The 25672-nt window shown below is 45.1% G+C and overlaps 1 protein-coding gene across 1 annotated transcript in view; it reads left to right on the forward strand.

Annotated features, from left to right (window-relative positions):
* Nucleotides 1-20193: 20193 nt before the first annotated feature.
* The window catches only part of NOTCH3 (notch receptor 3), a 144013-nt gene continuing 138534 nt past the window's right edge, over nt 20194-25672 (forward strand). Inside the window, exon 1 of the mRNA XM_030197189.1 lies at nt 20194-20446. Coding sequence (XP_030053049.1) covers nt 20323-20446 — 124 coding nt within the window. The 5' untranslated portion in view covers nt 20194-20322. The remainder of the gene's footprint in view (nt 20447-25672) is intronic.

Consider the following 25672-nt stretch of genomic DNA (forward strand, 5'->3'; position numbering starts at 1 on the left):
GCCAACTAAACCTGGTGTAAACGGCAGATCAGGTCTATTCTATAACCATGCGCATAATTTTTAGGAACAGCCATGACCTGCCCTGTCCCCTTTGAGACCCACGCGTTCGAATTTACGCACACCACTTTACAGAATATGCTTAGAAAAGTTGTGTGTAAATTCTAATTATTGCCGATAATTGCTTGTTGGCCAATTATCTGCACCGATTGGCTTGTTAATAAAGTTGCTCGCACAATATGGCTGCTCTGCCACATCTGTGCATGCAACTTCAGTCGTCATATAGAAAGTCTGAGCCTTGGTGCCTAAATTTAGGTGAACTGTTATAACTGGATACCAAATAACTCAGGAACACAGCTGGCCAGAACACCTGGATCAGTTATACCAGATTCATGTCCCGAAACGTATAGGGGAAACTGAAAAACAAAGGACCTCAATGGTTAGAGTAGCTGTAGTAGATTTAAGCTTCGCTTTAAATAGGTCAGAAATACCAAGTTGAGCTCTTTAATTTTGGGTCTTTCCTGTATTACTTCCAACATAAGAACCTAAGCGATGCCATACTGGGACAGACCAAAGGTGCATCAGCCTAGTATCCTGTTTCCAATGCTGACCACTCCTGGTCACACATACCTGCTACAATCACAAAAAGTAAAAATCTACCCCCCCCCCCCACCACCACCACCACCACCTCCCCCCAGGTGTCTTCCAGTTTTTTTCTGAATAGTACAGCTTCTAGAAATTGCAGGAACATATTACCTGGGAGTAATCGGCAGTCCTGCACGTACAAAGGGATAACTAGGTCTGTGGAGTGAGTGCGGTTAGTGACTGATCGGAGAAGGCAGAATTGAAACCTGGGTATAACCTGAAGGATCCTGTAGATTCCCCAGGGACTGTAAATCTCCCCTTGGGCAAACTTCAAGGTGAGAGACAGCTGGAAAACAAAATGTTGTCATTCCTTCCATCACTGGAAAATCCTCCCTGGAATGTGATTGGGGATGTGGTGTGGTGAAACTGGAAAAGCAGTTCAGTCACATTTCTTTTTCCCAAGGGAAAGATCTTTGGTAATTGTAAACTTTACACAGCAAACACATTACTTGTATCCAGACTTCAAAGAGAAACCTGGTTGTAACAACTTCACATGTTTATAAATATCTGAGGCTGTACTTTGAAAACCCCAGGAGAACACTATTAACATATGCTGTGTTTTGTCATGTTCATAAAAAAAAGAAATACTTCATTTTTTTAAATTATGGTATTAGTGTAGCACAAAAAAAAATGACCAAATGACACAAAATTCAACTTTTGTAACTGGAGAACAAGGCCAGTGATGGGTACACAAGTATACGTATCATACCTTATACTATGAGTTTATCTTGTTGAATAGACTGGATGGACCATACAGGTCGTTATCTGCCGTCATCTACCATGTTACTATATAAAATGATGCTTTTTTTTTTTTTTTGACAGGCATGCCTTTATAGTAAACACAGATTAATTAGCCAGCAGAGAAATGTGATAACCCTTTATGCCAAGGTGTGCCAGAGCATATTAGAGGTGGTCCCAGGGACCAGTATCCACAGGGCTGGAGTTAAGATGGTGCAAACGAGGTAGTTGCCCCGAGTCCCCTAGCCTGCCTAAATCTTAAGGAGCTACAGTCTGCTGGTGATATTTGGTGGGGGGGGCTTTGATGTTTCTGCCCTGGGGCCCCAGCGTCTTTAACCCCAGCCTTGGGTATCCTCTGATGTGGTGAAAGGGGTCTACCTGTGTTTGCACAAGGAGTTTCATGGCGGACTGGTGAGGGGGTAGAGAAAAAACACAGGAGAGGGACTTTGAAAATGATCAGGGCCGCCAAGGGGGGGAGGGGGTCAAATGTTTTCTTTCTCTCTCTGTCGTGACAGGACCCGAGTGATCTCAAAATGACAGGAGCAGGAGGGAGAAAACTCTGGCGCTGGGGAGGACCCATAGCTCCTTCCAGCGCTGATCTTCTGTCCATTTCTGAGTGGCTGCTTTTCTCAGGTCCGCAACCCCAGCATGCCCTGAGAGGAAAAGCAGCCGCAGGGGCAAGCAGTCAGCACTGGTGGGGGCCTGGGATCCTCCTTGTGACTCTGGGCAAGTCACTTAACCCTCCATTGCCCCTGTTACAAAATAAGTACCTGAATATATGTAAACCGCTTTGAATGGAGTTGCAAGAAAGAAAAAAAAAAACTCAGAAAGGCGGTATATCAAGTCCCATTTCCCCTCCCCTCACCAGCCAAGGTATTTCAGTAGTGGCAGTTATCTGGGGGGGGGGGGGGCGCCAGTGAATGACGATTTGGAGGGTGGCCCTGCCCCCGGGCCGGTTCAGTCTCTCGGTGGCCCTGAAAAATGATACAAATCTCTGTGCATGCTAACATAATTACTCAGTGAATCGTGGGGGGAGAGAGAAGATCCTCAAGTCCCAGGAAATGCCGCCCAAGTGTAAGAACAACACGCGTAACTCTACTGTCTTTAAGATATCCAGGAATGTTCTTTAATGTCTTCTGCTTTCACACTATCATGCACCTAATATCTATGGCTTTAACACTATCATGTATTTTACCAGCAAGTAACCAAAACTTCTGCTAAAACAAATGTATACTCTTTTCTATTTCCAATATTATGTATTTCACCATCATGCACCCAAAACTCGCTGTAAAACCAAATGTACATTCTTTTCTATTTCCAGTATCCACGATGAATTGTAAGCCACATTGAGCCTGCAAAAAGGTGAGATAATGTGGGATACAAATGTAGTAATAATAATAAGAAGAAAATGTGGCAGAAAGATACCAAATATTTCCCGTCTTTTGGATGCTGCAGGCTTGATGAAAAAAAAACTTCCAAGCACCTCATGAACTCCAGAAAGAAGCTTTTTGGTACAATCAAGTACGAGCGTTAGAGAGACTGACCTCATACTCCACATACCCTGGCTTAGGAGTGAAGTTCATTACTGTCATGGTATGTACAAAAAAAAAGAAAAATTTGCAGACGTTGCCCCTGTAGCAAAATACCATCAATTTTTTTATTGCGTTTTACGGTAGTCTGATTTTAGCGTGCTAACTGTGGGTCAAGTCTCAACATCCTTTAGTTTATTTGTAGCATTTGCATCCCACATTTCCCCACCGATTTGCAGGCTCAATGTGGCTTACATTTGCCGTAATGGCGGTTGCCATTTTCGGGTAGTAGAGTTACAAAGGCATTGCATTAAGGTGCAGACATACATGATAAAGAAGAATAGTTATGGTATAGCATATAAGTTCCTGAGTGATAGATAGGATTGTAACATACATTAGGTCATCGACTATAGATAGACCTTATTTGACATAAGGATTATTAACGGAGAGGTTACTTATTCAAGTGGTAAAAAGTTTGATTATTCTAGTTCATGTGCAATGAGGCCTCTTGGAGAGGGGCAGTCCAAACACCTGTAAAAATGCTCAGGACTCATGAAGAGAACTTGATTTTCGCCACACAGAGGTGGAGACCTTTTATTTGTTTGTTTGTTACATTTGTATCCCACTTTTTCCCACCTATTTGTAGGCTCGATGTGGCTTACATAGTACCGGAGAGGCCTTTGCAGGCTCCAGTGTGAACAAATACAGTGTGATGTTGTGGTAAGATCAAGTTCATGTGGCACAGCCACATTAAGGAATCAGAGAACGGAAGAGTTGTGTTATGTCCATTACGTGCTTTAGTTTGGTTGTGTTGCAGACAGTGACAATCCTAGGTCAGCTGCCACCCGGGGCAGATTGCCGATGCGCACCCCCCCAGGTGCAGCATGACAACCCCCCCCCCCCCCCAGTGCATCACCCCCCCCCCCCCCCCCGGTGCATTCTTGGCTGATGGGAGCAGCCGCGCTGCTCTCTGCTCCGCTGGCTTCCTGCTCCCTCTGCCCCGGAACAGGAAGTAACCTGTTGGGGCAGAGGGAGCAGGGAAACAGCGGAGCCGTGGCTGCTCTCTGCACCCCTCCAGCGGCGTGGGTCCGGGGAGGACTGCCCTCACCGCCCCGCCCTTGGTACGCCGCTGGTTGCAGAGATTAGGCATTTAAGTTGAATTGGTAGGGTATGCCTTTTTGAACAGGTTAGATTTTAATGATTTCCAGAATTTTAGGTGGTCGTACGTTGTTTTCAAGGCTTTTGGTAATGCGTTCCACAGTTGTGTGCTTATGTAGGAAACACTAGATGCCTGTAGCATGTATGCAGGGGTGCTATCCCTTTAACTGGTATCTATCCATTTAAAACTGTGACGGACATTTAGCACTGGTAAAAGTATAAATTCCAGCTCCGTCTTTGCCCCTCCCCAACGTCAACTGTACTGATAAAATTTAGCCCGTTTAGGACTAATTCTGTATATTGCGCCAACCCCCCCCCCCCCCCCCCCCAGGCTTGGCATTATTTTATGAACTTGTGTGGTTTCTAGGATACATGTAGTGCCCCTTCCTGTGACTAAACTTAGTATCGGCCATTTGTGCCAATAAAAACCTGATGTAAACGCGCATGACTAATTTATGTGCGGATCAGGCATATTCTATTACACTGCCTGTAAATTTTAGGAATGCCCACATCCCTCTTGTGGCTCTCCCAGGGCCGTGCCCCCTTTTGAGATCCACGTGGTCCGATTTTTATACGCACTGCTTTGTAGAAAGAATATGCTTTAGTGAGCTACGCCCGTAAATCCTAATTAGTCCCAATTAGTACCGATAATTGCTAGTTAGTATCAATTATCAGCATTGATTGGCTTGTTACCTAATTAAGTTCCATGCACAGATTGGCTACGCATGCTGATTTGCACCTAGTTCTCTAGTCGCCACTGCTGAAAAAATACATGCATATGAGAGTTATGGGTTTGCCATATGCCAGCAGCTTTGCTTTGACAGAGAGGCCAAGTTGCCGAGTCCTGGCTCTTAACTTCCATCCCAAAGCAGAGTGAGATTTGTAGTGGCTGATCATTCCCATGGAAATCAGTGCTGCCTCCCCCTATAACACATCAGGATTGGGTAGTCAGTAATCCGGGACTATCCCAAAATCTCCAGCCTGGAACCGAATAACTTGGCGTCTCTGCTTTGGAAAGTCCAGACCCTTTGAGTTTTGGATGGGGGACAGGGGGAAAGAGCCAGGATGCACTGAATAGCCAACAGGAGTGTTTATTTCCAATTTTAATTTGGAAATTGCATGTAATAATGGGAGATATTTCTATCTGTAATAAGAGGAGTGTGGTAGCCGTGTTAGTCCACTCTTAAGGTTATCAATAGAAATAAAACATGGAAAAGAAAATAAGATTATACCTTTTTTATTGGACATAACTTAATACATTTCTTGATTAGCTTTCGAAGGTTGCCCTTTTGGATCTATCAGAGGAAGAAGGGCAACCTTCGAAAGCTAATCAAGAAATGTATTAAGTTATGTCCAACAAAATAGGTATCATCTTATTTTCTTTTCCATGTTTTATTTTGTTTGATTTCTATTGATATCTGTAATAAGAAATTTTCTTGGTCTCAGGACTTCTCCTTAGTTAACTGGAAGAGAACTTCTTGTCCTAAGGTAAGTACATGGTGGGATACAGTATGCCAAATCTACAAATGTGAAACTGTTGCAAGCTTGTAGTCAGCAGGACATATTTACAAATATTTCAGGCGATCTTGAAACCCGGAGATCATTTTGTATCCCAGGTGCTACAAGGGCAACTTTGTTGTATTATTAAATTCTGTCAAGTCACATGTTTTCTGCTTATTAAAAGTTGAGTCATGGCCCTTTGAAAAATCAAGGCAGTCAACAAAGCAAATACTAAGAAAAATGCGTTAATAATAACAAAAACAAAACCATAAAAACTAAAACAGGCAACATCCTAAAACTGCAATAAAAATGAAAAAAGAGCCTGGGCAGTAAGCTAACCTTATCAAGAGAAACAAACAAAGCTAAATAGAGAAAAGAGAAGACAAAAAAAAAAAGACCCTAGACCAGGCAAGATAATCCCATATGTCAGAACAAAAAGTAAATCAGCGTAATCCTCCCTCCGCTCCCTGATTAACAAGCAGGAGATCCTAGCAGTGTCTTCCAGCTGCGTTCATGTTGAGTTCATTAAATGCAAATTTTATGTAAGAGTTGTGTGAGAATTCAATAATAGATACAAACATAGAAGCAATTAAAACAGATCACTAGACAAATATCTGGAAAATATGCAGTTGAGGGAAAATATTTATATTTATTTATATTTTTTGGTAGAGCTGGGCACTGGCTCTGTGATCTTTCAATGATGTCATCTTTACTTCTCTCTGAAACGCAGTTAATCTGGACCCAAAATAGGGTCACTGGAAGTTGCTTAATAGCTGGGACTACCCCACTCCTTGCCTCCACCGTGGCTCCAACCCTGGTCAAAGCAGCGCAGAAGATCTGATCCAGAAATCAAGCCCAGGTCCCTCCGCAAGTTAGTGCATTCAACTGCAAGCCACTGGACCTGCATGGAAAATGAGGCTTCTAGGGCTGCTATCATGGTTCACAAAGCTGTCTAGGTGGAGCTGTGCCCAACTTTGCTTGACTGATGTTTCTGCTAGAGAATGACATGGTGCTAGGCACACACGGTTATCTGCAGTAAACTATGGTAAATCTCTAGTAACAGTAATTTAATGGAATTACTGCAGGAATGGGGATCAAAGCTGGAGTGGATGGAGTTTGTTTGGGGGGGGGGGGAAACAAAGTTTGACCCCCATGTCATTCTCTAGTTTCAGCTATCTTGCTGTGGCTTTCCCCTCCTTCAAGACCTTAAACTGAAGGGATTAGAGACTAGCACTTGTTCCTGTCTTCTTGAGTTTAAATGTGATTGGGCAGATAACAACCACCCTAGACTGAGAACCACTACATCAAAACCAGCACACTTATCAACCACATGGCACACAGACAACTTACACAGCTTAGGCTGAAAATGTACAAGACTAATTTCAATTGGCAGAATTGAGGCTGTCTTTTCAAGTCTACCACGATACTATTTCTTTCTGATCAAGTGTGGACTGCAGGCCATTGGGATGTAGGAGGAGCCAGAATTCTTAGTAGATTGACCACATGAACATCCCAGCAGCGCAGTGGGGCATCCTCGGAGGCACTGCAGTGGACTAAACATAAAAGCTCCCAGGAACACATCGCACCATTACTCCCTTATATTGTATAGTGAGCCCTCCAAACCAGTGGTGTGCTGGAGCTGGCTCGCACCGGCTCGCAAGAGCCAGTTGTTAAATTTATTGGCATCTTGCGAGCCGGTTGTTGCGAGATGGCTTGCCTCTCCTCCCCCACCCTGCGAGCTGCAGGCTCCCCCACTCCGCAGGTTATCTATCATCTCCTATCTGCCCTCAGCTCCCCGATAGCCGTTGTTTTCTTCCTGCCACCGCCCTGCTTTTAAATATTGTATTTTTCCTCGAGTCGCAGCACGGTGCCATGACTCGAGGAAAAATACAATATTTAAAGGCAGGGCAGTGGCAGGAAGGAAACGAGGGCTATCGGGGAGCTGAGGGCAGACAGGAGATGATGGACGACCTGGGGATCGGGAATCGGGGGTGGGCTGGAAGAAGGCAGGAAATGTCTGGCATTGAGTAGGGGAGGGGCTAGAAGGGAGATGGTTGACATGGGCTGCTGGGGGGGAGGCTGGAAGGAGATAGTTAACATGGGTGGATGGAGGGGAGGGCAGGGGGGAGAAGAGGGTTGCTGGACATGGGTGGATGGAGGGGAGGGGGAGAGGAGGGTTGCTGGACATGGGTGGATGGAGGGGAGGGGGAGAGGAGGGTTGCTGGACATGGGTGGTTGGATGGAGGGGAGGGCAGGGGAGAGGAGGGTTGCTGGACATGGATGGAGGAGAGGGAAGGGAGACAGAAGAAATGCTGGACATGGATGGAGGGGAGGGCAGAGTGAGGAAGGAGATGAGATGAGGGAAAAGGAAGAGAGGAGAAAAACTGCACATGGATGAAGAAAATAGGCAGAAGCTGGATCCACTGGACAGTCAAGTCTGTGGAGGACCCAACTTTTACTTACGGATGTAGGGCAAGAAAGGCGGAAAGTAAAGAAATAAATGGAAAGGAAGCCCTGGAAATGGAGTTAAGAGGACAGATAGCAGCAGAATCGGATACTGGGCCAGCATGATCAGAAAAACAAAGTCACCAGACAAAAAAGGTAGAAAAAAAATCATTTTATTTTCATTATAGTGTTTGGAATATGTCCACTTTGAGAATCAGGTGCTCAACATTAAAAGTTTATATTTATTTACCTATTTATGGCATTTTATCCCACTTTAAACATGAATTAGATTGGAACCTGGGATCATTTTAATTTTTTTTTCCTGGAGTAATGCATTGCCCCCCCCCCCCCCGCTCACTCCCCGGCTATAGCCAGCTCTGCAATTTGGGGGGGGGCGCAGAGGTGGACCGGGGAGAGAGCCTGTTAAACATTTACCAGCACACCACTGCTCCAAACCCAACTGTACACCACTACAATATCCCCTATGTCCCCCGACTCCTCCCCCTCCTTCTCTGCACATATTCAGCAGACTGCTAAAACCTGTCATTTCTTTCTCTATAATATCAGCAAAATTCGCCCTTTCCTTTCTGAGCACACTACCAGAACCCTCATCCACACTCTTATCACCTCTCGCTTAATTGCAACTTGCTTCTTACAGGTCTCCCACTTAGCCATCTCTCTCCTCGTCAATCTGTTCAAAATTCTGCTGCACGACTAATATTCCGCCAGTGTCGTTATGCTCATATTAGCCCTCTCCTCAAGTCACTTCACTGGCTTCCTATCCGTTTCCGCATACAGTTCAAATTCCTCTTATTGACCTATAAGTGCATTCACTCTGCAGCTCCTCAGTACATCTCCACTCTCATCTCTCCCTACATTCCTCCCCGGGAACTCTGTTCACTGGGTAAATCTCTCTTATCTGCACCCTTCTCCTCCACTACTAACTCCAGACTCCGTTCCTTTTATCTTGCTGCACCATATGCCTGGAATAGACTTCCTGAGCCGGTACGTCAAGCTCCATCTCTGGCTGACTTCAAATCTAAGCTAAAAGCCCACCTTTTTGATGCTGCTTTTAACTCCTAACCCTTATTCACTTTGTTCAGAACCCTTAGTTTATCATCCTCACTTTAATATTCCCTTATCTCTTGTTTGTTCTGTCTGTCTGTCCTAATTAGATTGTAAGCTCTGTCGAGCAGGGACTGTCTCTTCATATTCAAGTGTACAGCGCTGCATACGTCTAATAGCACTTTAGAAATGATAAGTAGTAGTAGTAGTATGGCTAAAGAGGTCACCTAGATGTGGGTACAGTAGGTTTTTGGTGTGTTTGGAGGGCTCACACTTTCTACCACAAGTGTACCAGTTAGAGTGGGACATGGGCCTGGGTCCCCTTCTCGACAGTTGACTGCATTGAGCACTAGGTTATTCCTGGGACCTGCTTGCTGCTCTGACTGGTCATAACATCTGACGCTGTCCTAGACTCTGGTATGTACTATTTCTTTCACATCTTTGAGGGGTGGGAGGGGGGGTCAGTGACAACTGGAGGAGTAAGAGGGGAGCTGTGCCTTAATCCCTCCAGTGGTCTTTTTGTCATTTAGGGCAGCTTTTGGTCACTTAGTCGTGATTGAAACAGGTCTAACCAACATGTCTTAATTTTGGCAGAAAAATGTCTTATTTTTTGGTGCCACCCATGTCCTTCCCAAAACACATCCTCAATATACCCCCTTGAAATTTGGACAAACTGTTGAGCAAAACATCTAAAATTGAGGTGTTGCAAATCACAACCTCCTCCTGCCACCTTATCTGTTTTGGATTTTTTTTAATGACCCCCTTGGCTTATTCTAACTCAAGTTTCTTAGATACCACCTATCACCCCTTCTCAATGGTCCAGTATTATCATTAGAAGGTGCCACAAAAATTGTGAACACCTCTCTTTCTAATGGGCAACTACCAACAGCATTAAAAAGGACAGTGGTTCGCCCTTTGCTAAAGAAAAACAGCCTTGACCAGGACAAACTTGAAAGTTACCAGCCAGTGTCCAACATCCCACTTGTATGGAAACTCATAGGAAAAACAGTCTGTGTTCAACTTATTGATTGGCTAGAAGCGAGAAACTGGTTAGATCCATGTCCATCTAGATTCAGACCTGGTTATGGAACAGAAACGGTCTTCGTATCCCTACTAGATGATCTTCACAGAATCCGGCACAGAGGGATTCGCCTTGGTGTTAGTACTGCTAGAGTTCTCAGTAGCTTATGACACTGTCGATCATAACCTGCTAGCATGACTTACAGAAACAGGTATCAATGGAACAGTACTTGCCTGGTTCAGATCCTATCTATCAGACAGGCAACAATCCATAATGTTTGGTAGCAACTCTACCAACTGACCTGCGGAGTACCACAAGGATTGATACTGTCACCTATTTTGTTCAATATCTACCTCAAGCCATTAGCTGAGCTGATTCGGTCAATGGATACTCAGTTCAACATCTATGTGGACGATGTGCAGCTACTCATAGCCACTGAACCTGACTTACCTACAGCCTTGAATAAACTGATTACCTGTCTAACATCAATTCAAGAGTGGGCTAAACACAACAAACTTTGCCTGAACCCAAATAAAACCGAGCTTCTCTGGGTCCCTAACACAAGTGGATACATACCTAACATCAAAATCCCTTTTGGGAAATACGAACTCCCCTCAAATCATAAGCCAGGAACCAATTCAACACTTACTCTGATTCCCCAAATCCAACCAACCTTCAAGAACTGCTTCTACTATTTGCGACAGCTATGCTGCCCCTCTTCTTCCATCGAGAAGGTAAATCTTATCCCAGTTGTGCATGCCATGATAACATCAAGACTGGATTACTGCAATGCACTATACAACGGTCAGGCTACAAAGGGCCTGCACCAGCTCCAGTTGATTCAGAATGCAGCAGCAAGACTCCTAGAAGGTTGCAAGTGACATGACCACATCACACCATTTTTGCAAAAACTTCATTGGCTACCAGTACACTATAGGGCTAGATTTAAAACTCTATGTCTGATCTTCAAGGCCCTCAAAGGGTACCCGAGCAACTGAAGAACAGGATGCTCCTCCACACACTGCCAAGGATACTAAGGTCCTCTCAAGGACTATCGCTAACCACACCCTCTCCAAAAGACATTACACAATGTGATAATCACAGGTGAGCCTTCTCCAGAGTAGCCCCCACACTCTGGAATGCACTCCCTGAAAGGTTCTGCTTAACACAAGCCTATCTCTACTTCAGGAAGCAGGTGACAGCTTGGCTCTTCAAACAGGCCTTTAAAGGAAGAAGTAACTAACTTGTTAGTCTCACTCACACACACAAGGAGTGACTCGGGCTGCATATACTGCAGCAGGACATGTTTATCCAACTCCTACCCTAGCTGAGATGAGATAAACCATTTCTGACCTCATCTGCAACTTTATATAAATTAATCACCTTACTTTCTAACTCTTCATCTCTTACCTATATCTATGTTCCATCTTTGCTTTACCCTTCACTATCAATTAAAATGTTCTATTATGTATTGTGTTGACATTGTAAGTAGTACACTGTCATACTTTTTATTACTTGAGTATTTTTACTGCTGTAACTGTTTATTGCTCATGTTTGATCTATTCTTACTGTACATGCCTTGAATGCTTTCCTTCAAAAAGATGGTAAATAAATCCTAATAAATAAATGAGGGACACCTAGTTTCTTTCTAGGCCTGTGGCCTGCTCCTACACCTCAGAAGGCCCAGGCTTGGGGGATGCTGTGGAGACTGCGTATGCCTTGTAGCGCTATAGAAATGCTAAATAGTAGTAGTAGTAGACTGATGTAATAGCCTTTGGAAGGTGGTGGGGGGAGGGTTAGTCAGCTATTTCTCATCACCACAGTTAAGATCTTGGAAAGGCATCAATCACCTCTTTCCCTATGAAATACACGCTACTAAAGTGAAGAGTTATATACGTCCTTCACAGTGAGATTAATTTTGAATAATATTTTCCCAAACTCTAGTCTTTCTCTGCTCAAGGTCTATAACGTTGCCAGGACAAACTCATCGGGCTGAGAAAGGCCTGGTTTTGCTCCCATTGCATTCTGGGAGATGCAGGCCCTCCTTAACACCCTGCATTCAACAGGGACTGAACCTGGCCTGACTCGGCTTCTGTGGGCTGACCTGGAGAGAAGTAGCGTCACGAGTTTTGGTAGACCTTACACTTGTGTGGCAGAAGGCAGCCTATGAAGAATACCGGAAGCCCTAAGGTGACTGAGGGGAGATAGGATAGAGAGTCTATAAAATAATGAGTGGAATTGAACGGGTAAACGTGAAGCGTCTGTTTACGCTTTCCAAAAATACTAGGACTAGGGGGCATGCGATGAAGCTGCAAAGTAGTAAATTTAAAATGAATCAGAGAAACATTTTCTTCACTCAACGTGTAATTAAACTCTAGTTGCCAGAGAAGGTGGTTAGCTTAGCAGAGTTTACAAAATGTTTGAATGGCTTCCTAAAGGAAAAGTCCATAGACCGTTATTAAATTGACTTGGGGAAAATCCACTGCTTATTTCTAGGATAAGCAGCATAAAATGTTTTGTACTTTTTGGGGATCTTGCCAGGTATTTGTGACCTGGATTGGCCACTGTTGGAAACAGGATGCTGGGCTTGATGGACCTCTGGTCTGCCCCAGTATGGCAATACTTGTATACTTGGGATTCTGAATGGAATCTTGCTACTCTTTGAGGCTCTATATGGAATCTTGTTGTTCTTTAGGATTCCAGAATCTTGCTATTCTTTGGGGTTCCACATGGAATGTTGCTACACTTTGAAATTCTGCATGGAATCTTGTTATTCTTTGGAATTCTAGAATATTTGTTACTCTTCAGGATTCCAGAATCTTGCATTCTTTGGGGTTCTACATGGAATGTTGCTACTCTTTGGGTTTCTGCCAGGTATTTGTGACCTGGATTGGCCACTGTTGGAAACAGGATGCTGGGCTTGATGGACCTTTGGTCTGTCCCAGTATGGCAATACTGATGTACTTATGTAATTCAGTGAAGGCTAGTTGAGAGACCAACCAAGGGGCCCTTTTACTAAGCTGCTTACTCGTGCCCAATGTACGTCAATCTGCAACTACCGCCTGGCTACCACTTAGCCCAGGTGGTAATTTCATTTTTTATGTACGCCCACTACATGTGCCGGAAGGCGCGTGGTGCTAACTGGGCCATAATTGGCATTGTACATGGGCTGATTACCAACTGGTTAACGCGTGAGACCTTACCGCTAAGTCAACGGGTGGCGGTAAGGTCTCGGGCCCAAAATGGACGTGCACCAATTTTTATTATGCCGCACGTCTATTTTTGGCCCCCAAAAAAGGCCTTTTTTTGCAGGTGTGCTGAAAAATGGAGCTGTGTGTGCATCCAATACACGCGTCTACAACGGCGCAGGCCATTTTTCGGCACACCTTAGTAAAAGGACCCCTAAGTTATGGAAGGAGATCTCATTACTGTTTAACTATTCCATCCGTGCACAGGACCCTGTTCCTTTAAGAGAAGCAATATGCAAGGTTTATTTTTTTTTTTTCCTCTGAGACCGCAAAGCTGGCTCTCTACGTTATTAAAGAAGTCGAGCAGCTTGAAGTAATACTTCCATCCCTGGGAAAACCATCCTAGTTCCCACCAAAACTGTTCCACCCTCCTGTACCCCTTTGTATTCTCCATCTCTAGCTTTCCTCGCCCGACCTCTGCCCTCCTCTGCATTTTTAAAAGCATCTTGGATTGGTCGGGTAGATTTTCTTACTATTTTCTGAAGTTGTTTGTTAGAAGTGGATAAAAATGGAAAAGAAAAATATTGTCCACCCCCCACCACTCCACCCTATTTATCTAAGAGAACCAAAAATAGTAACAGGTCTAGGAAAATTGAGCACCCTGTCTAACATTTTCCATGTAAGAGTGTTTCTCTCCCCCCCCCCCCCCCACCCACCCACCCAATCTTCTCTGTGTCATAAACATGGTTGCCCTGGAGGAGGTCAGTATTTTGACATGCTGCCAGGTGCTATTATAGGTTAATAACATTTTATGGGAGGGAGAGGGGGGGAGGCGGTTTTCTTGAAATAATCATTCCTGCTCTTCTGACACTGACTATTTTTAACCCTCTCCCCCAGGCGTAGTCAAAAATATTGAAATCTGGGACCTTTTATGCACTTTTACTCTTTCATTCTATGATCTTGCAAATACATTCTAGCGCTTTGCACGTAAAAATGCGCACATGGGTGAGAGAATGGTGGTAGCTATATAAAGAAGTTAATTTGCACTAGAATAAATAAGTAAAAATATGTCTGTGTCAGCCCTACCACTAGGCTGCCTGAGGCCCCAGTGGTATATCCCCCCTCCCCATACCGGCTGTGTGGCATCTCCCCCCCCCTCCTTTCTTCTTCAAACCCTTTCCCAAGCCTACCTTTGTTTTCCAAAAGATGGCGGCAGCGATTCCCGTTGGCTGCCCTGCCGCCGGCACCGGCCTTGTCTCTCTACTGCAGCCCAGCTCTCTGACCTTAGAGGCAGGCCACTGCCATCTTTCGGAAAGCAAAGGTAGGCTTGGGGAAGGAGGGGAGACCGGGGGGGGGGGGGGGGGCGGGTGCACCCTCTCAGATTGCCTTGGGCTGCCCCTGCTAACAATCAACAGTCAGTGGCATACCCTACCGTATTTGACACCCATAGTGGATCATTCTACTATCCCCTCTTCTATATGCCAAAATTATTTTCAGTAATAAGTCATGAAATGAATAATAATAAACAGGCTGAATATTCAGCCGGCAGGGGTGAGCGTTTTGCTGCTCACCACTGGCCTTATTCCCTGATAACGCAGGGGCCATGTCCGGACTTCAGCCCTGATTGGCTAACACCTAGCCGGATACATTGATGGCCAGAACTCATCAGGGACTCTTTTACGAAGGTGTGCGCTAAGAATTCACATGCGCTAAATGCTAAGGTGCCCAGAGCAATATAATGCTAATTTTTAGTGCGCCCTTGTAAAAGAGACCCTTAACCAGCCGTGGGTTGCCTTGTAAAGGTAGGGCTGTGTTTTAGGGGGGCCCCATTTATGCTGTTGCCTTGGCCGGTTAAGTGACGCTGAAAATGAGTGAATAGTCCCAAACGAACAATTTAACTGCTCAGCAGCCATTTCTTAGGCATCGTGGTCTCCCACTTAGCCATCTCTCTCCTCTTCAATCTGTTCAAAATTCTGCTGCATGACTAATATTCCGCCAGTGTCGTTATGCTCGTATTAGCCCTCTCCTCAATTCACTTCACTGGCTTCCTATCCATTTCCGCATACAGTTCAAACTCCTCTTATTGACTTACAAATGCCTTCTCTCTGCAGCTCCTCAGTACCTCTCCACTCTCATCTCTCTCTACATTTCTCCCCGGGAACTCCGTTCACTGGATAAATCTCTCTTATCTGCACCCTTCTCCTCCATCGCTAACTCCAGACTCTGTTCCTTTTATCTTGCTGCACCATATGCCTGGAATAGACTTCCTGAGCCACTACGTCAAGCTCCATCTCTGGCCGTCTTCAAATCTAAGCTAAAAGCCCACCTTTTTGATGCTGCTTTTAACTCTTAACCCTTATTCACTTGTTCAGAACCCTTATTTTATCATCCTCACTTTAACATTCCCTTATCTCGTTTGTCTGTCCTAATCAGATTGTAAGCTCTGTCGAGCAGGGACTGTCTCTTCATATTCAAGTGTACAGCACTGAGTACGTCTAGTAGTGCTATAGAAATTAGTAGCATTTTGAATAGTGACCAGAACGTTGTTTAGCATTGCCAACTTTTAGTTGTTTTTATTATTCATTTATAATTGTCTACTGACAGTGCTCCCCCCCCCCCCCTCCCATTGCCTGTATCTGGGGCAGACCGCTTCTACTACCCAGGGCTGGTTTTAGACATGCTGGGGCCTAGGGCAGAAATTTAAGGAGGGGGGCTCCTGATTCTCCTCTCCCTGATCTCCCCACCTGCCTACTACTAGATGGTCCGGGCACATCTTACATTACTCCCCACCACGGTCCATCTCCCTCACCTTATGGTATTCTTTAAAATTTATTTCCCTTCTCAGAGGGACCCTGGCATGGCAGTCATCCTCACAAGCTGCCTGAGGTTGCCCCAAAGCTTTCCCTCTCTGCCGCAATCTGGCGCAACTTCCTGTTTCCTCCTGGGCAGATCATGGCGGAAAGGGAAAGTTTTTTTTTTGGGGGGGGGGGGAAATTGGAGGCATGTTTTTCACACATGACTCCACATTTCATCCTCCTACTAATATTTATGCAGTTCAGTTTCTGTACAGGACTCCACTATCCCCCATCGGTCACACTGGAGGTGGGAAGGAGAGTTGAGGGGTTTTGTTTAGTATTTTGAGATATACAGAGCTGATTGTTTTCCTCCCTCCCCTCCCCCCCCCAAAGAAATAAGGTTGAAGGGAAGCTCCAAGTCTAATTTCATCAGGGTGTTATTTATTTATTAGGATTGATCTAATTTCCTGTGGTACCTAGACTATGTAAAGGCATCCTTTTCCTCCAGCACAATGTGACAATATGCATCTGCTGAATGTTTATCATGGATATCCTAGGAAAGGATTTGCAGCCCTCAAGGTCTGGCCACTGCCTAATCACCTTTATTCCCTCAGGTTGCCCTGGCTGACTGACTTTTCGGAACATCTGCAATCAATATCTGAATGGCATTTTATTTGCATACAATAGGCAACAGGGGTGGGAAGGGACCCTACCCAGTGACCCAAGAGAACAAAGACCATTTTTACACCAATGCAGGGGCATGTGAGCCAGGCACCACTATATACATGAGGAGAAAGTCTAATTCCTCTGGGCTGGGCTGTGGAATGGATACCTTCAGCTCCAGGAAGGATCCCCCAAATTACCCAGCCAAACTGTCTTGGTAGTAACCACTCAAAGTAGGGAATATTTAGAAATTCTTGTTCAACAGTGGTGGAGGTTTTACAAGTATCTATTTAAAGTATACATAGATGTACAAACTTTGTGCCTTTTCCACTTTACTGAGCAAGTATACTTTTAACTAATATAGACCTCAAATCTCCTGTTATTTTATATAAAGAAAGGGAAAGAAAAAAAAATTGGCATAAAAAACAAAACCTCCCTTCCCATGAAGAAAAGCTACTGATTAAAAATAAATAAATAAAAATAAAAACCCTCTTTCAACTAAATAAAGTGAATAAATGCACAAACCCTAATAAGTTATTAACAAAATAAAAAAAATACAATCCACATGGACCCAAAAAAGCTGGAACAGCAAAAAAAAGCTTACTGTAGTAAATGTCCAGTTAAAACAAAACCTACATTCTATATACAGTTCACTTAGCTGAAATGCAGTAAGATGTTTTGCCGAGTTCCAGCTTTTTTGGGTCCATGTGGATTGTATTTTTTGCATTTTGTTAACGTATGCAGGTTGGTATTTAATTCCTTTGATTTATTTAGTTGAAAGAGGGTTTTATTTATTTATTTTGAATCAGTAGCTTTTCTCCATGTGAAGGGAGTTTTTTTTTCCTTTCTCTTTCTTTATATAAAACTAGGAAAAAATGCCCGTTTCTGAGCGCAATGAAATGGGCGCTAGCAAGGGGCCCCCTCCCTCCGTCCCTCCGAGCTACTTGCCTTGTTGGGGGTTGGCGTTCGCCTCGCGTTTTGGCCCTCCGAGTGTTATAGCTCCACCCTCGACATCTTGACGCGAGGGCGGTGCAGACCCTCCCTCCGTCCCTCCGAGCTATTTGCGTTGTTCAGGGTTCGCGTTCGCCTGGCGTTTCGGCCCTCCGAGTGTTATAGCTCCGCCCTCGATGTCATGACATTTTGACGCGAGGGCAGTGCAGACACTCCAGGGCACACCGGATATCTCGGGCACCTCAACTTCCATGGAGGCTTCAGAACGTTGGGGTTGCCTTTTATATAGAGAGATGATGGTCCTATGCTAGTAATGGAGTGGAGTGGAGGAGTGGCCTAGTGGTTAGGATGGTGGACTTTGGTCCTGAGGAACTGAATTCGATTCCCAGCACAGGCAGCTCCTTATGACTCTGGGCAAGTCACTTAACCCTCCATTGCCCCATGTAAGCCGCATTGAGCCTGCCATGAGTGGGAAAGCGCGGGGTACAAATGTAACAAAACAATGGACTCCCATGTATGATACCACTATCATACATGGGAGTCCATTGTTTTGTTTGTATATTCTAATATATTCTAATACTTGGGGCCCTTTTATAGGTGACAACGTTTTTAATGTGCGTTAACTTTGTATGTGCCTACACTACCCCTATAGGCATAGTGTGCGCTAATTGTAGGCGAATTAAAAACGCTAACGCACCTTAGTAAACAGGCCCCTTAGTGTATTATTCTTTTGCCTGAGATTTGAGGTCTCTTATTTAAAAGTATACTCGATTTGTTCAGTAAAGTGAATAAGTACTACTACTAAACTTTTCTATAGCACTACTAGACTTACGCAGCGCTGTACAAATCAACATGAAAAAACAGTCCCTGCTCAACAGAGCTTACAATCTAAATTGGACAGACGAACAGACAGCTAGGGGTGGGGAAATTGCAGTGGTGGGGATGATAAGTGAGGGTATTGAGTAAGAGAGTCATGGTTAGGAGTCGAAAGAAGTAGCAGAGGTGGGCTTTAAGCCTAGACTTGAAGACAGCCAGAGACTGAGCCTGACGTACTGGGTCAGGGAGTCTATTCCAGGCATAGGGAGCAGCGAGATAGAAGGAACGGAGCCGGGAGTTAGCAGTGGGGGAGAAGGGGGACGACAGGAGACATTTACCCAGCGAACGGAATAAGGAACAAAGTTCAAACTTGAGTAGTTTGGACAAGTATTCATTCTAAATTTAATTAGGTATATTTGCCACTGGTGTTTTGACTTCTAAATCCCTAATCCGCCCTGCCCCCTTACATGATGCTGAAGACGTTCTCATGTCAAATCTTGAATGCTAAGTGCTGTTGCAGCTGGATGGTACCTAAACAGCTGCCCACCCAAGACACAGGGGTAGTGAGGGCTGTACATTGCGGCCATAAACCATTCCAGTATCCTGAGGAAATAATGGTGAGTGGTCCAAACGGTGCAGTAAAATGGATAAGGTACCTACCATCACCAAAATTGAGGGCAGTGGGTGACTTGTCAACGCTGTGATTTGGATTATCTGGAATTAAATATGGCAGAGACATATTTGGTTCCATGAACCAAGTTAATTGGTGCCTCTGTCAGAGAGAGTGGATGAGTTATTGTGTGGGAGAAGAAAGAACTGTGTCAAGGTTACCTGAGGTTATGAAAGTAAAGGAAGGGAGTCCGCTTAGGATGGAAAGTGTTAGGGAGAGAGGCGGGGGGGGGGGGGGGGGGGGGGAAGGAGAGAATCATAGGGTAGGGAAGGAAAGGGGATACTGAGTAGAGACCTAGTTCGGTGACGGAGTCTGGGAAAAGTAAGATATGGAAAGACAGAAGGAAAAGGGAGTCAGGGAGGGTGGGAGAAGGCCAACCAGAGTGGACTGAGCTGAGGAAGGGGAGCCAACTTTTCAAAAATTATTGGGGGGGGGGGGGTGTTAAACCGAATGAAAATTACTTCTCCCTGGACACAGTCAAGGGAATTTGTTCAAAGGGGGGGGGGGGTGCTCAACTACCCACAGAGCCAGCTCCTATGGCTTGAGGTCCTGAGAGTAGGGAGGGAGGGGATTGAGGACGAGTGAAGGGGCGAAGGATAAAAGAAGGGAGGTAGTGAGGAATGGAGGAAGGGGTCGGTGAGGGAGGGATGACGGGCAGCAGCTTGGGGGGCCTGAGGGAAGGAGAAAGACAGGGGCTTGTAAAGTGAATAAGAGACGAGAGGAGCCACTGAGTGAGAATGGACTAGTCTGTGAAAGAATTAGAAAGGGAAGGAGGTGAGAAAAAGTGAGGGAGGAGAAAAGGAAAGGAAAGCGTGAGGGAAGAAGAGGTGGATTAGAGAAGGGCATCTGTGAGCTAGGGAGGAGAGGAGACAGGAGGGGAGGAGTAAGTGAGAAGGAGTGGAGCTGGACGTGAGTGGGCGGGTCCAGGCGGTCCCTCCTGCGGTGGGCGGGTCCCTGAGCGGTGAGTGGGGGAGGGGAGGGGTCAGCGCCTCGCGGCTCGGGACGAAAGTTTCTGCTGAAACTTTTTTTTGCGGCGAGATCTGGAGCAGAGATTCGGGGCTGGGGAGGAGGAGGAGGACTGGAGATCGTGGTGCCGGGGGAAGAAGAAAAGAGATCGGGAGCCGTCGGGCCCCCTCCATGGATGTATAAACCGGACGGGAGGCGGCGGGGCTCGGACAGCGGTATGGGGCAGCCCCAGTGCGGACTCTGCCCGTTGCTGCTGCTCATCGCCCTCCTCACAGCGCAGATCCAGCGGGGAGCAGCAGGTAAGCAAGAGCGTCCCCCTTTCTAAAATCCCCCCCCCCCGCGATCATAAGGGATCTCTCTCCCTGCCCCCCCCCCGGACAAAAATTAGGGATCATTTCCTCTCCAAAAAAACAGGATCGGAGGGCAGTGCACCCTCTTTACTCCCGAAAAATCAGAGCTCCTTCTCAGCCCTCCCCCTAAAGTAAATCAAGAGTTTCATCTATAAGAACAGGATCAGAGACTCCTGTAACCCCCCCCCCCCCCCGAAAAATCAGAGCTCCTTCTCTGCCCTCCCCCTAAGGAAAATCAGAGTGTTTCATCTGTAAGAACAGGATCAGAGACCCCTGTAACCCCCCCCCCCCCACGAAAAATCAGGGACTCCCAAACTGAAACCATTAGCCCCTACCTCCCAAGACAGAGGCTTTTGTGCTCCCCATAATTCCCCTCCCCCATCCCGCTTTCCTCGGTCAACCGGGGTGCAGAATCTGAGCCTAGCCCGGTTTTGCCGTTCCTGCAATCTGATCCTCTCTCTCCTGCGCTTATAAATCTGGTTATCTAAACGTCTATCTGTGCAGCCATAAAACGTGTGTGCCTGGCTTTGGACACTTTCCCGTTTTCAGACTTAAACGTTTTCCTGTATTTACTATTTGACAGTTAAAGTTGTTGCGGATTCTTGGCTTTTGGTTGTTTCCTTGGTAGGGATACTTTTCTGTCTCTTTGTAGCTGAGAAAGTCGATCTTCTTTACTTCTTTGTGAAAAGAGCGTCACGTCAGGGGCTGCTGGTTTGTTAGGATCGCTGGAAACTCTTTTAAGTTGAAGTTGAGAATTCTTTTTAAACACATTTACATTTCTGAAAACCTTTTAGTTGGTTCTAATTTGTTTTTGTTTGGAATTCTTTGTGGATGTCTGAAAATAAAACAAAACCTCTTTGTTGTTCAGAGGCCTTTTTTTTAAAATGTTGAATTCCTCTCTCGGTCTCTGCTTTTGTAAATGTTGCAAACTTTTGTTACATTTGTCTCTGAGAAAGGCTTGTGTTGTGAATTTCACTTTTCTCTGCCTGTCTCTGCAGCAAACTATCTTTACTTTGTGCTGAGAAATTCTGAGCCTTCCCTCTTTCTCTTGGAAAACTTTTGGGAGGCTCCTGGGCTGCGATTTCCACATTCTTTCTCTGCAGGGCTCGAGAAAGCCAAACTTCTTTCCCACGCTCTCCTCTGCTCTTTCTCTCCCCTCCCTTTTCTCTTTTCCTCTCCTCCTGCCTTTTTTTTTTCTCTCCCCTCTCGACCAAACCAACCAGGGGCAAAATAAGATGGAGGGGTGGGGATTGATAAAGGACTTTATATTTCACTGAACAATTTCCCCTCCTTCCTTGGAAATAAGAGTCCTTTTTCTCTCCCTCCTCTGGGAAACTGGGTTGTCGAGAAACTTTTTTTCTCTCTCTCTCTCTCGCTCTCAGTCTCACGCAGACAAGAAAATAATTAATCATTTTAATCCCAGGCTCAAAGTGTACCTTTAATCCAGACAAACCCCACTTTACGGTATATTTTATCCCTCGGTGTGATTGCTTGTCTGAAAGCCCTTTTGTCCTCTTGTCAATTTTTTTTTTTTAGTGTCTCGTCGATGCAGGAAAGCAAAAATGCAAGTTCACAACGACTTTGCTGTTGTTATGTTTGTGTGTAATTTCAGTTAAGTAAACTTAGTAGAAAGCCTTCCCAGTAGGGATCTCCTGGAAAGTCTGGAGTGAGGGCAGCTGTTGGGGGGTGGGGGGTGTGCGATCGCCCCCTCCCCCACTTGCTCCTGTCTCCTCCATAGGAATTTCTCCACTTAGGATGCCTATACAATGAAAAAGCGAAGGAAGGGTTGCAGGGAAGAAAGGATAGGTGAAGACAGAGAGAAAAGTTTGTGTTTATATATATAGTTCTGGCAGTTGAAGTGAAGGAAGTAAGAATTTCAATAAATACTTAAACCAAGAAAAAAATACAGATGCTGAATGTTTGAAGAACGTTTTCAGTCTCTGCCTCTCTATTTTCCCCAGTAGGGAGTGAAACACTTTTGGCTTTGAATTTGGGTGTGGGGGGGGGGGGGGGAATTTTTGTTGTGGCTGCAGTTTCTACTTGGAAGGAAGGGAGAGGGGAGGAATCGAGATGAATTTTGTGTGTTGGGGGGGGGGGGGGGGGAGGCAGATTCCTCACTAAAGCCCTCAGGAGGGAGACAGATGCTGTGCCAGGGACTAGAACACAGATTTGTGTTTTTTTTGCTCTGTATTCATTCTTTCACACGTTCAGATATTTTTGTACTCTTCTTTCAACATCTTCAAAAAAATATATATTTCTGTAAGCCAATCTCTGTTGTAAAAAAAAAGAAAAGAAATGCTGTGTGTTAATTTCCCCCTCCTTTTCCGAGCTGCAGAAAATTCTGAGGGTTAATTAATAGGTGATGCCGCAGAGACAAGGTAGAATTAGTAAATCATTTAAAACAAATTAAAGCAGATGGTGAAAGCTGGATTCACCAAGGCACTTCTTGCATTTTGGGTCTTTGGGGAGAGACCTGGGTAAATTAGGCCCCTACGGGGCAATTCCGTAACTCGGTTCCACAACGGGGCACACTTTAGCGTCATTGGCCATTATAAAATCTTAGCAAAATGCCACCCTGGTGAGCCAAAATGTAGGCGCATCCGCTTACGACAGATCAGTGGTTGGTGGACCGTGCAACGCTATCTGCCGGATTCTATATGTTGCGCCTAGCGTTCTGCACCGAAATTCAAGCGTATCCTATAACAACGCAAGTAACTTAATTGGCTTCACAAGCCAATCAGTGTTTTTAACAGCACTTAACCAGCAGTAAGGAGCACTAATTGGCAATAATTAGAATTTACACGCACAACTCGCTAAGCGTATTCTGTAGTGCACAGCGCCTAATTTCTAATGCATGGAAATGGGCATTTTGTGGGTGTTCCAAAATTTGCACAAACAGTTATAAAATATGACCCTCTGTGCCTAAATCTATGCGCTGGTTTTTTATGCCACGTTTCCCTTGGTGTAAATGGATGCACGTAGTTCTAGGCACTAGGATATCAACTAAGCTTATTCTATGTACTGCGTCTAAATCTAGGTGTCGTTTATAGAACACACTTAGGCAGAAATTTATTCTGCACGGATTTTTCAGTTGTCATATATAGAATTTAGCCCTATGTGCACAAATACAATTATTGGCACTAATTATTAGGATTTATTTACCGCCTTTATGAAGGAATTCACTCAAGGCGGTGTACAGTAATGATGTGCATTAACTACTAGTATTTTGTAATCTATGCACATATTTGGCACCAAACCTTATAAAATTATCTTTTAGTGTCCCCAGTACGAGTGTGTTGGGGTGTTGACCCCAAATGTTTGATTCTTCAAGCGGAGAAGAGCTGTGAAGACGGTGCATACAGCCAGCTAGCTCTTCCACCTTGGTGGTAGAAGTAGGGTGCCACAGCCATTTGCTCTGTGGTGACACCTAGTGGCTGTTCAAGAGCACATTTGTGCTAGAGATCTTAAGGAAAATTGGGAGTCTTTGCCCAAGGAGGTTGGAGAAAGAACAGGAGACGGCGTGACATCACAAAAGCTAATGCCAGTCCACCCAAGGAGGTTTTTGTTCTCCCCAATGCAGCCACCGCCATCTTGGTACACCCAAAACAAGGCAATTGATAGAGCAGTGAGCTCTGCCTACTGGCTTCAACCCACATAACAGGCCAGATAGGCTTATGCCATCTTTCCCGTTCTTTCTCCAGCCTCCTTGTCTTTGCCTGTCACTTAGAGTCTTTGATGACTTGGCTGAGCTAAATGAGAGATTGGAGGGGTGGGGGGGGAGGAGATGGGATTAAATGAAAGGAAGTCAGCCCGTGCAGCAGGTTGTAATGGAGTGGGGGATAGCACTACAGATCAGAAACAATGATACAGGTGTATTTTGATATGAAAATTAAGGGAGGGGAGGGGTGTGAGTTTGCTGAGGAGTGGGCTTGGCTTGCCTTCCTGTTTGAAGGCATTAAGCGAATGACGGCGCTCAACCTAAGTGTATGAGTGCAGCGTGATTTCTCTCTCTCCAGAACACAGGACAATGACCCACTGCAAACAGTGCAGTCATTCCTGGGGAGTGCTGCCCCCCCCACCCACCAAAAAAGGAAATATAGCAGTGGAAAAATAACCTCTAAATGTTATCCCCTGGCCTTTGGTATCTGAGACCTTCAGTCTGAGATGCTGTACTGGGAGGTTTTGGGTGGGGAAAGCAGGACTGTGGAGTCAGTACACCAAACCTTCGACTCTGACCCTGACTCTGTTTTTCTACTATCTGACTCCGAAATACTAGACTTTACATTTTTTGTTCTGGATCTAAAGTACTAGTAACTGTAACTTTAGAAAAGACAAAGATGTCTACTGTACAGTCTCAATTATCCGATCTAAATGGGACCGACCTGTCATCGGATAACTGAAAAGTTGGATAATACGGAAAACACTGCATAAACCCCTCAAACGATGCATAAACAAAGCCATATGGGGTCCCAATTTTCAAACATCGTTCTAAAACAAAGATTTATAATAGAAATAAATGCAATTACATCTCCGAGGGGGGGGGGGGGGGTTGTCAGATATGCCAGATGGATTACCAAAGGTCGGATAATCAAGACTATACTGTATATATCAGTATAAAATGATAAATTTACCATATATTATAATGTTTTATTTAGAAGCTGAAGTCGGTACATTTTTACCGATTCCACCCAAAATTGCCTCCAACGCCACGACTGTGACTCCAACTCCACAGCCCTGTGGGAAGGTGCAGTGGGACAACTCTTAAAGCAGTATTCAAGCACCCTTAACCCTTTCACAGACATCTTCTGTCGCCCCTTCCTCTTTGTAACCAGCTGCAAGAGCGGAGGAGTAGCCTAGTGGTTAGTGCAGTGGACTTTGATCCTGGGGAACTGAGTTTGATTCCCACTGCAGCTCCTTGTGACTCTGGGCAAGTCACTTAACCCTCCATTGCCCCTGGTACAAAATAAGTGCCTGAATATATGTAAACTGCTTTGAATGTAGTTGCAAAAACCTCAGAAAGGCGATATATCAAGTCCCATTTCCCTTTCCCCCTTTTCTGATCTGAAAGATCTGTAGGTTGTAGCTGAGTCCCATGGTTGATGGGGTCCTCATTGAAGTAACCTCAAAAGCCAGAATCTCAGGGCTAGAACTAGACTGTAGTGCTAGCCTGGAGAC

Source organism: Microcaecilia unicolor, chromosome 3 (assembly GCF_901765095.1).
Source record: "Microcaecilia unicolor chromosome 3, aMicUni1.1, whole genome shotgun sequence".
NCBI classification, from domain to species: Eukaryota; Metazoa; Chordata; class Amphibia; order Gymnophiona; family Siphonopidae; genus Microcaecilia; species Microcaecilia unicolor.